The sequence below is a fragment of the Mercenaria mercenaria genome, chromosome 9 (assembly GCF_021730395.1).
Source record: "Mercenaria mercenaria strain notata chromosome 9, MADL_Memer_1, whole genome shotgun sequence".
Classification (NCBI taxonomy): Eukaryota; Metazoa; Mollusca; class Bivalvia; order Venerida; family Veneridae; genus Mercenaria; species Mercenaria mercenaria.
The window spans coordinates 36,247,346-36,261,628 of NC_069369.1; the positions used below are offsets into that span (position 1 = coordinate 36,247,346).

At 36.7% G+C, this 14,283-nt stretch overlaps 1 protein-coding gene across 2 annotated transcripts in view; it reads right to left on the bottom strand.

The window, feature by feature from the left end:
* Window positions 1-14,283, bottom strand: part of LOC123547094 (huntingtin-like) — a 90,732-nt gene that overhangs the window by 26,654 nt on the left and 49,795 nt on the right. The window contains exons 39-44 of one of the 2 annotated variants that reach the window (XM_053551208.1): window positions 13,536-13,690; window positions 13,127-13,198; window positions 9,196-9,289; window positions 8,328-8,615; window positions 7,177-7,332; window positions 5,904-5,924 (exon numbers count right to left, since the gene is read on the bottom strand). In XM_053551208.1, coding sequence (XP_053407183.1) covers window positions 5,904-5,924; window positions 7,177-7,332; window positions 8,328-8,615; window positions 9,196-9,289; window positions 13,127-13,198; window positions 13,536-13,690 — 786 coding nt within the window. The remainder of the gene's footprint in view (window positions 1-5,903; window positions 5,925-7,176; window positions 7,333-8,327; window positions 8,616-9,195; window positions 9,290-13,126; window positions 13,199-13,535; window positions 13,691-14,283) is intronic. The other variant, XM_053551209.1, reaches the window with a different exon arrangement.

Here is a 14,283-nt window from a genome sequence, read left to right on the forward strand (position 1 = left end):
CTATATAACTCTATATAAACCGTGTGACCCCCCAGGGCGGGGCCATATTTGATTCTAGGGGGATAATTTGGACAATCTTGGTAGAGGACCACTAGATGATGCTACATACCAAATATCAAAGCCCTAGGCCATGTGGTTTTGTACAAGAAGATTTTCAAAGTTTTCCCTATATAACACTATATAAACCATGTGACCCCCGGGGCGGGGCCATATTTGACCCTAGGGGGATAATTTGAACAATCTTGGTAGAGGACCACTAGATGATGCTACATACCAAATATCAAAGCCCTTGAGGCCATGTGGTTTTGTACAAGAAGATTTTCAAAGTTTTCCCTATATAACTCTATATCAACCATGTGACCCCGGGGCGGAGCCATATTTGACCCTAGGGGAATAATTTGAACAATCTTGGTAGAGGACCACTAGATGATGCTACATACCAAATATCAAAGTCCTAGGCCATGTGGTTTTGTACAAGAAGATTTTCAAAGTTTTCCCTATATAAGTCTATATAAACCATGTGACCCCCGGGGCGGGGCCATATTTGATCCTAGGGGGATAATTTGAACAATTTTGGTAGAGGACCACTAGATGATGCTACACACCAGATATCAAAGCCCTAGGCCCTGTGGTTTTGGACAAGAAGATTTTTTAAGTTTTTCCTTTCGGTTGGCATGGCAACCAGAGTTCTGCATGGAATTCAATTCTTTGAAAAATTTTGAAAGGCGGCCACCCAAGGATCATTCCTGTGAAGTTTGGTGTAATTCTGCCCAGTAGTTTTCAAGAAGAAGATTTTTTTTAGGAAATGTTGACGGACGGACGCCGGACAACGCACAACGGACGCCGGACATTGAGCGGTCACAATAGCTCACCATGAGCCTTTGGCTAAGGTGAACTAAAAACTGAGTTCTGTTTTTTTCTCATTTACAAATATTCAGGAGTAAAATTGCCCCTGGTCAATTTCAGATTTTACCATTTTACTCATTTGCAAAAATTACGATAAGTAAATACTCATAGGCCAAAAAAATTATCTGGAGCCCTGAAAAAGTTACAATATAATCTATTTATAGTAACAACAAAGGGATGTAATTCTAAAAACAAGGGTGGTGCCTCATGGTGGTGAACATTTGTGCCAAGTTACATCAAAATCCCTCCATGCATGAAAAAGAAATGCTCCAGACAAAGTCATTCTTGAATTTGACCTTTGACCTCTATGTATGACCTTGACCTTAGACCTAGGGACCTGGTTCTTGAGCATGACAAATTCCGTCTCATGGTGGTGAACATTTGTGCCAAGTTACATCAAAATCCCTCAATGCATAAAGAAGAAATGCTCCGGACAAAGTCATTCTTGAATTTGACCTTTGACCTCTAAGTATGACCTTGACCTTAGACCTAGGGCCCGGGTTTTGCGCACGACATGTTGTCTCATCCAAGGGAATATTTGTGCCAACTGATATTCAAATCCTGTTTTGCATGACAAAGTAATAGACTGGACAGGAAAAAAATCCTACTGACCTTTGATCTCAGTATGACCTTGACCTTTAAGCTAGGGTTCTAGGTGTTATGCAAGGCACGTCGTCTCATCAATGGGAACATTTATGCCAAGTAATATTGTAATCTCTTGATGGAAGACAGAGATCTGGACCGGACAGGAAAAAAAAATTGACTTTTGACCTCAACTGTGACCTTGAGCTTTGAGCTAGGGGTCCAGGTTTTGTGCATGACATGTTGTCTCATCATGGGAAACATTTGTGCCAAATAATATCAAAATCCCTTTATGGATGGCAGAGTTATGGACCGGACAGGAAAAAAGCCCTGTTGTCATTTGACCCCCAATTGTGACCTTGACCTTTGAGCAAGGGGTCCGGGGTTTGCGCATGACATGTTGTCTCATCATGTGGACGTTTGTGCCAAGTGATATTAAAATACCTTAATGAATGACAGAGTTATGGACCGGACACGAAACAGACCCTGTTCATGCCATGTTAACATTTGATTGCTAAGTGTGACCTTGACCTTTGAGCTAGGGTTCTGAAAGTTGTGCATGACACATCGTCTTATTATGAGGAACATTTGTGCCAAGTGATATTAAAATCCCTTCATGGATGGGAGAGTTATGGACTGGACAGGAAGAAAGCCCTGTTGACCTTTGACCTCCAATTGTGACCTTGAAATTTGAGCTAAAGGCCCGGGTTTTGCGCAAAACATGTCGTCTCATCATGGGGAACATTTTGGCAAGTAATATTAAAATCCCTTAATGAATGACAAAGTTATGGACCGGACACAAATTGTCGACGGACGGACATATGGAATGACAGACAGATGGAAAAGCGCATTCCTATAGTCCCTGAAACTGGTTTTCAACCAGAAGGGGACTAACAAGAAAGTAGGTCAGTAGGTCACATTCATGGTCCATAAAATACAGTTTTAAGATCAGTCTGCAAAACTGTACATGTCATCCAAATTTCAAAGCTGTATCTTAAAAGCAAGACAGTAAGTTAGTAAGTCACATTCCACATGACCCAGATTTGAAATTGACCTAAAGATCCTCAAGATTAACATTCTGACCAAGTTTCATGAAGATACAGTCATAAATGTGACCTCTAGAGTGTTAACAAGCTTTCCCTTTGATTTGACCTGGTGACCTAGTTTTTGACCCCACCTGACCCAGATTTGAAACTGACCTAAAGATCATCAAGATTAACATTCTGACCAAGTTTCATGAAGATAAAGTCATAAATGTGACCTCTAGTGTTAACAAGCTTTTCCTTTGATTTGACCTGGTGACCTAGTTTTTGACCCCAGATGACCCAATACCGAACTCATCCAAGATTTTATTGAGGGTAACATTCTAACCAAGTTTCATTAAGATTGGGCCAAAATTGTGACCCCCTAGAGTGTTAACAGTCAAATTGTTGATGATGGATGACTGACGCCGATGGGCAACGGACACAGGGCGATCACAAAAGCTCACCTTGAGCACTTTGTGCTCAGGTGAGCTAAAAAATTATGCCAAGATAAACAGAATTTATCACATAGTCTTTATGAATATGCTTTACAGCAGACATATAGGCCTGTGAAAAACTGTGCACTTTCTGCAGGGCAGATATGGTAGAGATAAATAAAATTGTAAGTATATTCTTGTATCTACACAAAAGGGTTGAAAGCGAACTGGGATGAATGTGCTGTGTTAGTAACATAATGGAGGACTGGGTACCAAAGCAATCAATTTTGTCTAACAGGTAACCTTATGTTTTTACTCTACATTAACCTTTAGCATGCTAGATAAATTGTCGTCTGCTGGAAATGTCGTCTGCTAAAATTGTAAAGTTCATTCAATTTGCTCCAAAATTGGAAGAAATATTGTCAGAGTAGCAAACAGCTTGGAACCTGATCAGACGCCGATTTAATCGGCGTCTGATCTGGTTCCAAGCTGTTTGCAAAGGCTGTTAAATTCGCCTGCAGCAGGCTAAGGGTTAAAAATGGTAAAATTTTCTGCGTATAAAAATACACTGGGGCATGGATGGAGAGCAGTAAATGAAACTGGGGCATGGGAGGGAGAGAATTCAACTGATGAAACTGGAAGCAATCCTACAGCATGCTTCACTAAACTCAAACAAGAGGGCCATGACGGCCCTAGATTGCTCACCTGAGTTAAACATCTTGATTGAACAATTTCGGTTGATGGCCATGCATGGAAAAAAATATCTGTGAAATTATTTGAAAATAGTGCCGTCGTGTTCTTACAATAAGATTTTTAAAAGTTTTGACTAAATAAGGGATGGTAGTGGACTAGAAGGTATTTGGTAGAACAGTTGTGTGATAATACTTTGAATCTGGGTCAGCAGCTTCAGAGAAGAAGATATTTAAAGGTTTTCAAACAACAAACACAGAGTTGCACCACCCCTCGGCAGCCACGTTTTAAACCAATCAACATGGCTTGAAGGAATTTGGTACAGGGCCACTTTCAGAATGATTTTGAAATCAGGCCAGTAGTTTCAGAGAAGAACATTTTCCAAGTTATTTATATAGGCATATAGAGAAAACTAGCCCCTCCTGTGTCGATCATGATTTTTATTGATACATTATTATTTGAAGGAACTAAGTACTCACAAATATAACATTTCTATGAAATTATTTCAAAATCAAGCCAGCAGTTTCTGAGAAGATAGCAACCAGAATTTAGCACAGATGACCTAGATTTCAGAAATCTAAAAGGGGACCACAAAGGGAACATTCCAATTAAGTTTGGTTGAAACTGGCATAGTAGTTCAGGAGGAGATGTTCTAGATCTATAAAGATATTGTGAAAGACGAACGGATGAGGAAGGGTTGACAGACATCCAATGATCCTAAAAGCTCACCATAAGCAGTTCCTGCTCAGATGAGCTAAAAAAAAAGAAAAACTTAAAGGCATACGCTAGAATTCCCTGTATATGAGATGGGCGAAAATTTTCCCAATAACAGAATTTCTTTAAACTTTGGATATTGAAGGACAATCATCTAAGAAACAAAAATATGCAATAAAAATCATAGGTCACCGGTATCGAAAAAGAGTCATCTGCCCTTGAAAACGCCATTTTTGTGGGAAATGCGGTTTTCAAGGGCAGATAACTCTTTTTCGATACCGGTGACCTATGATTTCTATTGCATATTTTTGTTTCTTAGATGATTGTCCTTCAATATCCAAAGTTTAAAGAAATTCTGTTATTGGGAAAATTTTCGCACCAAATTCTAGCATACGTCCTTAAAAACATGCCTCTTCATTCAAACATTTATACTAGTGAAACCAGTTGCAAAAATAAATCTTTTTTGTTACAAACATTCAGTGTGTCATACAGTTACTCAAACTTAAATGTCATTTGACTCCACAAAAATACATTTGAGCCACACCATGAGAAAACCAACATAGTACATTTGCAGCCAGCATGGATCCAGAGCAGCCTGCGCATCCGCGGTCTGGATCCATGCTTGTCGCAAATGCACTATGTTGGTTTTCTCATGCCGCGGCTCATTTAAATATGCATTCATTTTATATTAATGTACATGAAGATATATTTTTACATGCTAAAATAATGAGGAGGCCATGATAGCCCTTAGTCACTCACCTGAGTAACACTGCTCTTTATGTTCAAAGTCCAAAATTTTATTTCAGATGAAGTAAATCAAAAAGTCATCCAAAGTAAATTTATTTCATATTATAGCATGTGACCCAAACCCAAACATACTATAATTGATCTGAAAACATAAATATGGAATTATTCTTGATCATTCAGATTTTAGTTGCATGTGGCATGAAATTGTTGTCTGGTATATGAATGTTTGTGTCAAGTTAACTTAAGTATCCATCTATGAATAACAGTGTCCTTGACAAACTAGAAAAGTCTTATAAAAACCCTATAAAATATATTGTGATTTCTAGAGTGTTAGTAATCTGATAATAGACCCCCAGATGACACAATTTTAGACCTGACCTAGATTTTATTGACACAAAATTTGACAAGGTTTCATGTAGGGAGGGTAGAAAATGTGTGCTCTAAAGTGTTCATAAGGAGGTTTTTAAATAAATTAATTTAGTGACCTAATTTTTTATCCAAGATCGCCCAGTATTAATCTGACCAACTTTCAGTAAGACTGGGCCAAAATTGTAGTGGTTAGGCTACAGTAAAATTGTAGGCAATGGAGGACGAACGCCAAACCACGAACTATACTAACAACTCACTCTTAGCCTCTGGTACAAGTGAGCTACAAACTTTAAGGTAGCTACAGATATCTACTTCTATATGTATTTCATTTCTGTCTTTTAATGCACAAAAGATCAATAATAAACAGGTGCATTCAACATCACTAAACTAACAAAACCAGCAAAATTTTAGTCTCCAGTTTCATTATCATACTTACTGGTGCTTGGTGATTCATCAGCTAAGTACAAAAAGGTCAAACATTACTTTATTATACCAGTTCCATTTGTACAAGTAGATAGTCCCCCAAACTTGAACAATTTTATCATGGAGCACTATTTAAAGAGAAACTGATATATTAACTGTTTCTATCATAAAGATCTCTCACTGTCTGTTTTTGTGTGTATGTGTGTGTGTGTGTGTGTGTGTGTGTGGTGGTGGTGGGGGGGGAGGGTCGATCTGCACCTTCAAAACTTTCTGTTCCTTTTTCTTCGCGTTTTGCTTTATGCCTGGTTTTCCGAACAATTTGTCAATAGCCAAAAATCAAATTGAATTACATGCTATCATAAACTGGAAAGAAAGATCTGATTTGGATTAGTAAAATTAGTATTTGTTGTAGAGTTGACAATAGAAATCAGTGGTCTGTGATATGACATATGATTGAAACACTTTATCTAGGTCATCTTTTGACAGTAGGAATAGTATTCCAGCGGTAACACTGGCTATGAAACTGGGGATTGTGAGTTTTAGCAACCTCTCCTCAAGCTAAAATTACTATCACTGGGTTAAGAGTCGCATGTATGGGTGCTTTAACCCTGCCAGGCTAATGAACCAGAGAAAAACTTTTCTGGAAATGGCAGTGTCTTCTGTATATTGCACTATTCTCCAATCAAATTACTAACAATCTTTTGGAGGTGTCGCCCATGGCTTTCTGGTGGTGACAATTGGCTTACGAACAAACTAACATGTTCTCTTTTGGCACTTGTAAATCAGCTAATTGGAAATGAATTGACACATAGTAAAATGCGTTCTGTACATCTATGTCTGTAATTCTTTGTATTTTTAGCAGTGACATGATTATCATTAATAATTATTTAAAGCAGGTAAGGAATCATGGCAATAAATTTATTCAAAGCTGAATCATTTTTAAAAAGATGGGTATATAAAATAATTATACCCAGGATACAATCACCAACATATTTTGATATATTATACAATTTATCTAAGAGAAATCATCAGTTTGTAACTAATGCTCAAAAATTGCAGTTCTTCAATTTCAATGGCCAATTTGGAATAACTCCAAAATACTGGTTTAGAACTTTTAGACCTTTTAGTCATCATGAAATAGTACATATACAGAATGGTAATGACAAAATTTAGATAAATTTAATTGTGCAAAAAACAACAACAGTAACAAGACCCTTCCAACACCTAGACCACCACCCACATGTAAACTGAACTACCAATCACCAACAACATGCATAGAGACTTACCACTCCAACAACAGCAGCCGCCTTGCAGATACCCACAGTGAGGTATTGTAGTGATATCTCGTCTTCTCCAGGGTGAGCCTTGTATACCTCAAACATCGTATCCAACATCCAATCAAATTGTTCCCTCTCCGCAAACAGGTCTGATAAACATACCACCTGTAACAAGAATAAGTTCTACTTTTCAAGAAACCTTGACATACGGGAAACAAGTAAAACTTCAAATGTAAAGACATTGATTTACCAGTAAACATACATATTCACTCTCTTAAATCAACAAGAACTGTCTGCAAACCATATATGGCCTTGGGGGTGGGGGTGGGGGGGGGGGGGTAACTGGATGTGTTAGTTTCAGTCAAAAGTTTGCAAAGACTTTCACCATCAACCTAATGACCTAAAATCTCACCACAGGCACTTAAGCTATGAAATTTGAAAAGTAATGAGACCAAATGATTGGAAACTTGTTTTTAATTACAAGGTCCCTGTTACCTCAACCTACTGACCCCTAAAATAAAAGTGGTCATCTACTAACCACAGGCAATCATGCAAGAAGTTCATCAAATTTATGCACATTCCTTCTCTACTTATTCAATGGAAACCATTATCACTCTCAAGGTTACTGTGACCTTGATTGATTGGAAAAAAAAGTCAAACAACTGACAATCAATCAATGGTACCTACCAACATGTGCCTAAAAATATGCTGCTCTTCTCCTTAATAACCAGTCACATGAGAAATAATTTTTGACTTCAAAGAGATTTTTTCTAAAAATAAGTAAAATCATTAAACTCTTAATTCAAAGAACGTGGACAAAAAGCCTAGGTTATGAACCACCAAATGATTGGCATGGTATACAAATAACCTGTTTCCTCTTATTTACTCATTTGCTCTTTTTCACAATATAATTTTCTGTGCATCTGAATAAGATTTCACCTACCTATTTCTTCACATCATATTTGGCATCATTTTTTATTTCACAATAGTGTCAGAACTGGTACAATATATATAAGAAATCTTGTTGCCCTCTGTGGTATTACTTGACATTTCTGACAGACGACGGACATCTATTGATCCTTAAATCTCACCATGAGCACTTCATGGTCATATAAGCTAAAAATTTAAAAATAAATCAAAACCTGATTTAAATGTCTTACAGATTTAATAACTTCATTGAGCAACATAAGTGGTGGTTTGTTGTTGGAGTTGGGGATCAGCCATTGTCTGTACAGATCTAGAAGGAACTGGAGACAGGAGTGCACATCTAAACCCCCTGCTGATAATGACGGATCCCGAGTGATTGTTGTCTCAGAGGGGCTGGTTGCTAGGTTACTGAGTGGCGTGTCCTGGTGGGTAGGACTGTCTATAGAGTCTGTAGTATCCGACATATCCGACATGTTGGGCTCGAGGACACCCACAACTGACCAGATTGATTCTACAGACACCTGTAAGAACACAATACAAATGAGCTGTTCCATGAGAAAACCAACATTGTGCGTTTGCAAACAGCATGGACCCAGATCAGCCTGCGCATCCGCACAGTCTGGTCAGGATCCATGCTGTTCACTTTCAAAGCCTATTGCAATTAGAGAAACCGTTAGCGAACAGCATGGATCCTGACCAGACTGCGCAGATGCGCAGGCTGGTCTGGATCCATGCTGGTCACAAACGCACTATGCTGGTTTTCTCATGGTGCAACACAAATATCATGTATGTCATATATAAACATATAATCAACAAATTATTAATTGTTGTGGGGGACTAATTTTCATGGATTCTGTTGCGTCAATCCATGAAATTAAATCCCAAAGAAAAGCTAAAATTCTCATTAATTTAATCTTTAAAATTTAAATTCCATGATTTTATGTCGTGATGAAATAGCCATTGGGTTGAAAGTACAAAAGTTTATACCAACAAAATCATACAATTTCACATGAACCCAGGAAACTCCAAATATCTGTTTATTGCAACACTACATTTCAATACATTTGTTCCATTCATGCCATACAATAAATATTGACTGACCTGACCAAGTGTAAAGTCATCTATACTTGTATCTCTTTCTAGGTTGGAATCAAACATGTACTTCACAGAGTCTGTGCTTGGTCCTGTATTTCTTCTGAAAATAAAATATGAGATTCCATGTTTTTAAGCAACAAATTTCAATTCATTTCTTCATAAAGTTAGCATCTCAAATTGTTAAAAAGATGAACACTTTAAAAAATTTGCCGCTGGTTTTCCCCCGATACTTGTTCATCAAGAAATTTTGGAGACACCTAAATAAACTTAAGAAAGGTCCATACAAGTATGCTACAGACCAAGCTTGGTGAAGGTCTGTCAAGTCGTTCATGAGAAGAAGCTGTTGAAAGAATTTTTTCTGGCTTTGGCAGCCACTTAAAAGAGGTCAAGTGGAAATATTTGAACAAACTTGAGAGAGGCACACATAAAGATGCTATAGACCAAGGTTGGTGTAGATCTATCAAGCTGTTAATGAGAAGAGGATTTTAATGGATTTTGCATTTTAGCTCTGGCAGCCCCTTGGAAAGGGCAAGCAGAACCATCTGAACAAACTTGGAAAAGGTTAATCTAATGATCTGATGACAATCCAACAAGTTGCTTTGGAAAAGATGTCATTAAAGGTTTTTACTACGTTTAGCTCTTGTGGCCCCTAAATTGGTCAAGCAGGACCAATTAATCAAAGGCTTAAAATAAAATTAAGTTTGTTTGACCTTTACCGACCGACCCGAAAAAATTGCCGCGACTCAAATAATTTTATTGCATTCCAGAGAAAAAAATATTTTTATTTTCTTATCAAAGGGAAAAACTTATTTTGGTGCTTGAAACTGGCGATTATTTTATTTAACAAATGCGTACATAATTATGGCAAGTGAGAAAGTAACCCGCGGTCGGTTAGTAGAAATCGATAAAGCAGACTGTTTATCATCTCGTGTATTCCGAAAACGTGTCAACTATGCCGATAACGTTGCCTAAGGCCATAGGGTGCAGACGACAATCAAACCGCTTATAACCGGAAGGCAATCTGACGAAAGGACATAATTTTACAAATCTAGTATCTAATTTACCCGCTAAATGTAAAGAAACCAAAACGTCATGCCGGTACTTTTCCATTCCACGAGCACGTGCGAGCTATCGTAATATCTAATTTCCATCACTCGACGTTACTTTTGTTTACACATACACAAAAAAAACGCGCGTAGTGCATCATTTTTTGTTATTATCGCATCAATACTTTTTTAGCACCGCTTAAGAAGTAATATAGTTTGAATTCTATAACGATTTTAATAAGATATCGACAGAAATGTAGGCAAAATTCTATAAAAACGGTCACATTTAAATTTAGTTCTTTGTAAAATTTCAAACAGTGCGATCTTAAAATTACTTACTTCTTTCTAAGAGTAAATAAATGATAAATTCTATGGGCATAAAGTTCAGACTTTTGACCAGAAGGTACAAAAAACAAAACAAAAACAGAATAAAAAAATCTTAAATAATGAAAAAGCGTCAGCAATTTAAATACATGGCGTAAAACGACTTTTGGCAAACAGATTTATGTTAGTGCGGCAAAATAGCTCACAGAGGTAGGATATCCACAATTATCGTTTGACACATTTACCTGTCAGTTTATACAGGATATTGAATTCGCTTTAAGAAATTAAAGAAGAAACTTTTTTATTGATTAATTCAAAGAACCGGGGCGGTACGATCAAACAGTGATGTGTTATATGGCGCGAAAACATGACGTAATTCCATGACAATCTCGGGCAACTGTAACGCTTTGATCTCCACTTCAGATGCCATGATATATACACACTTCTTTTAGCTCTTTGAGGGGGGTGTTAATTGATGATGAAAACAATGACAAGGACTAAGTTTATCAACAGAATAATTACCGATAATCGTTTACGCTTTTTATTACGCTTTCAACATTGGGTGGATTATGATTTTTGTGTCCATATTTTTGGGACACTTCACAAAATAATCATTTTTCGGGAAATAAGTCTTGAGAAAGTGAAAATAACTAGTCCTAACATTTTTGGGAAATACGGTAAGGGTTAGACTGTGATTATTTTTACTATCGATGCAGTTATTATGGAGAGCAACTAGGTGGTGGTGATTACTAAAATACCCTGAAAGAAAAATGTCTGCTGTGAAAACGAAATTTAAGAACAAATACGATTGATTACAAGGGAAACGTAATGTACATGAGATTATTATTTGTCTACTATGTGTTATACTTGAAATTTGCTTGTACATAATACTGCTTTCATAACAGTGACAGTATTACGGCAATTGACAGGCGAGTGGTGGGAAATTTGATTATCTGTGAAAATATATTATGAACTGACTTAATTGTTGATTTCAAAATGTCTTTAATCAGAGATCGTTTTGAAATGCATTTGTTCAAAGTGAGAAAATCTCAGTTTCCGAATTTCAAGAATTTGACACGAACGTAAATGTTTTGAAATATGACAAGCTAGATAGTTTTAATTTTTAATTTTGTAATGCCAGAACAAAGAGGTATAAAAATCTTATACTTCTTTTGCCAGGACAATGGCATAATAAATGTCTGATGTCGGGGAAACCCAATCTTGTTTCTGTTCTTAGTAACATGACCAATACGTGAAAGTAGCTTGAAGCTAAAAAGTCATCACTTTTGCTTGCATACTGCCATAACCGTTGTAAAAACCTTCTAAAACTCATAAAAAGTTATTATCTATTGAATTAAGCATCAAACACTTGTTGAAAATAAGCTGTAATTCAGTAGTGTGTTTAGATGCCAAATATTTTCGCGACTATATCGTTTTGTACTTTAAGCGCAGATGTAGTAAATACATTTTTGATATATATATAAAGAAAAAGTATAGACATGAAAGATACTCAAAGACTTGGTCAACTTTGCCTTATGTGCAAATTAAGTCTGTGCCCATATTGTGTGTGCATGAATAGGGCTAGGGGTTTATTACAAGTATACATTTAACAGAGCATCTTCCGAGATTATCTACAAGCAATAGGTATTAATATATAGACTTTAATTTTTATTATTACTGAGACAACAAACATTAAAAAAAAACTAAAATATAATAAAATTATTTACCTACCTACCTACCCACTGTAAAAATACTGGGTCGGTAAAGGTCAAACAAACTTAATTTTAATTTAGGCCAAATCTGAGAGTGATCCACATGGGATGCTAAAGACCAAGTTTGGCAAAGATCTGTGAAGCGCATTAGTCATATAAGGGTTTTGCAACTTTCAGCTGTGGTGACCCTAAAACCAGTTAAGTGGAATTATTTGAAACAAATTTGAGGAAGATCAATCCTAGAATGCTACAGATCAAGTTTGGTGAAGATCTATCAAGAAGTTTATCAGAAGGTATTTAATATACTAGCTCTGACAGCCCCTGAAAGGAGTTCAGCAAAACTATCAAAGCAAAGTTGTGAGAGGTTCATGCTAGGAATTCTGACCATTGTTTCAGACAAGACGTTTAAGTAAAAATGTTCTTGCAGGATGATGAACAGCAGAAAAAGGATAACGCATGACAGATGCTGAACCATCAACATATACTAATAGCTCACCATAGTAGTATGGTTCAGGTTAGCTAAAACAAAAAGAATGAGCACATGAAGTATGTAATGAACATTAAGTTACACTGACATAGTTCAAGACATATGGCAACTGTGAACTGTCCAGCCTTAATGGTGGACAAAAGTCTTGGCTGCCTCTCCAAACCTTTATATTTACAGCAAGGAAGGCCACAGAGGTAGAACCACAGACACTCCACAAGCCAATTGGATGGCTTCCCTCCAAGATAATCTGAGCAAGGCTCAAAACCTACAAAGGTTAAGGGTAAGTGATTCGAAGTAAACTATGTTAGCCACTCAGCCACAGAGTCCCCCTGAACATAAAACATCAATACTGTCAGCATATCAAATACCTGTTGTTGGCTGAAAATCTCAATACTTCATGCTCCACAACGCCCCGTATCACAGTCAATTTTTTACCACACCTACAATGTAAACAATATAGCTGTCACACTGAATTCAAATGATTCATTTAAAATGACATGCACGATATACAGTTGAAACTTGAAATCTCCAACTCATTTATCTCGAAATTCCACCCATCTCGAAGACATTATCAAGTTCTGTCCAGAAAACGTGTGCTAAATATCATTTTAAGTCGAATTACAGTTATCTCAAAATAAAACACTTGATCCCTTGCAACTCACGATAACGAATGTCAACTCTACTTCAACTCTTAAAATCCTTTTCTTAATTAAAACAAAAGAAATTCTACAGACTAAAAGAAGTTATAATACAACAGTATATTTAAAAGACAGAAACCTTGTGTGTAAGAAAGCAAGTGGTTTATCCCTGGGTTGAACATCAAACTGTCCCTGGGTAGGGTTTCCCGGAGAGGGAACGATCATTGTTTGTACCAGCATGTTTGTGATAGCTCTTACAGCATACACCATACAGTGGGTCCTCTCTACCTCTTCCTGAAATATATATATACTGTGAAATCATTAATATTCATGGGGTACAATTTTCGTAAATTTTCTGGTTGGTTTATTCAACCTAATTGCAATTGTTACAATGTTACACATATCAACAAGGAGGATTGAGTAGGAAGCTTATAGCTTTTTTTAGAAACTCTCTCCCTAGTTCCTGGTTGTTTCAATCCAAATATTTCAAATTAAGTCCAAACAAGCAAATAAGATGCCGATTCATTTTACGTTTAAAAGTCATTATGCACAAATTTATATCCGCATAATCTAACAATTTTGGCCAAAACTACTAAATTTCATGCCCAAAAAATTAAATGATTTGACAGTACATGTGGGTTTATATCAAACATTCCATCAGAATTAGTGCAGTTATAAATAACATAAATCTTTAGCTAATTACTTTTATCTTTTTTTATTTTTATATGAAAGTCGATTTGAATGATTTTCAATCAAAAGGCTTTGATTTTCTTTCAAGGACAATGCGGATGTCCTACAAGAAGACAGGATGTCCGTTTACTGACTTCTTTTCTGTTACAGCATATGACCCATACTTTACAAAACAAGAGGACCATGATGGTCCTGAA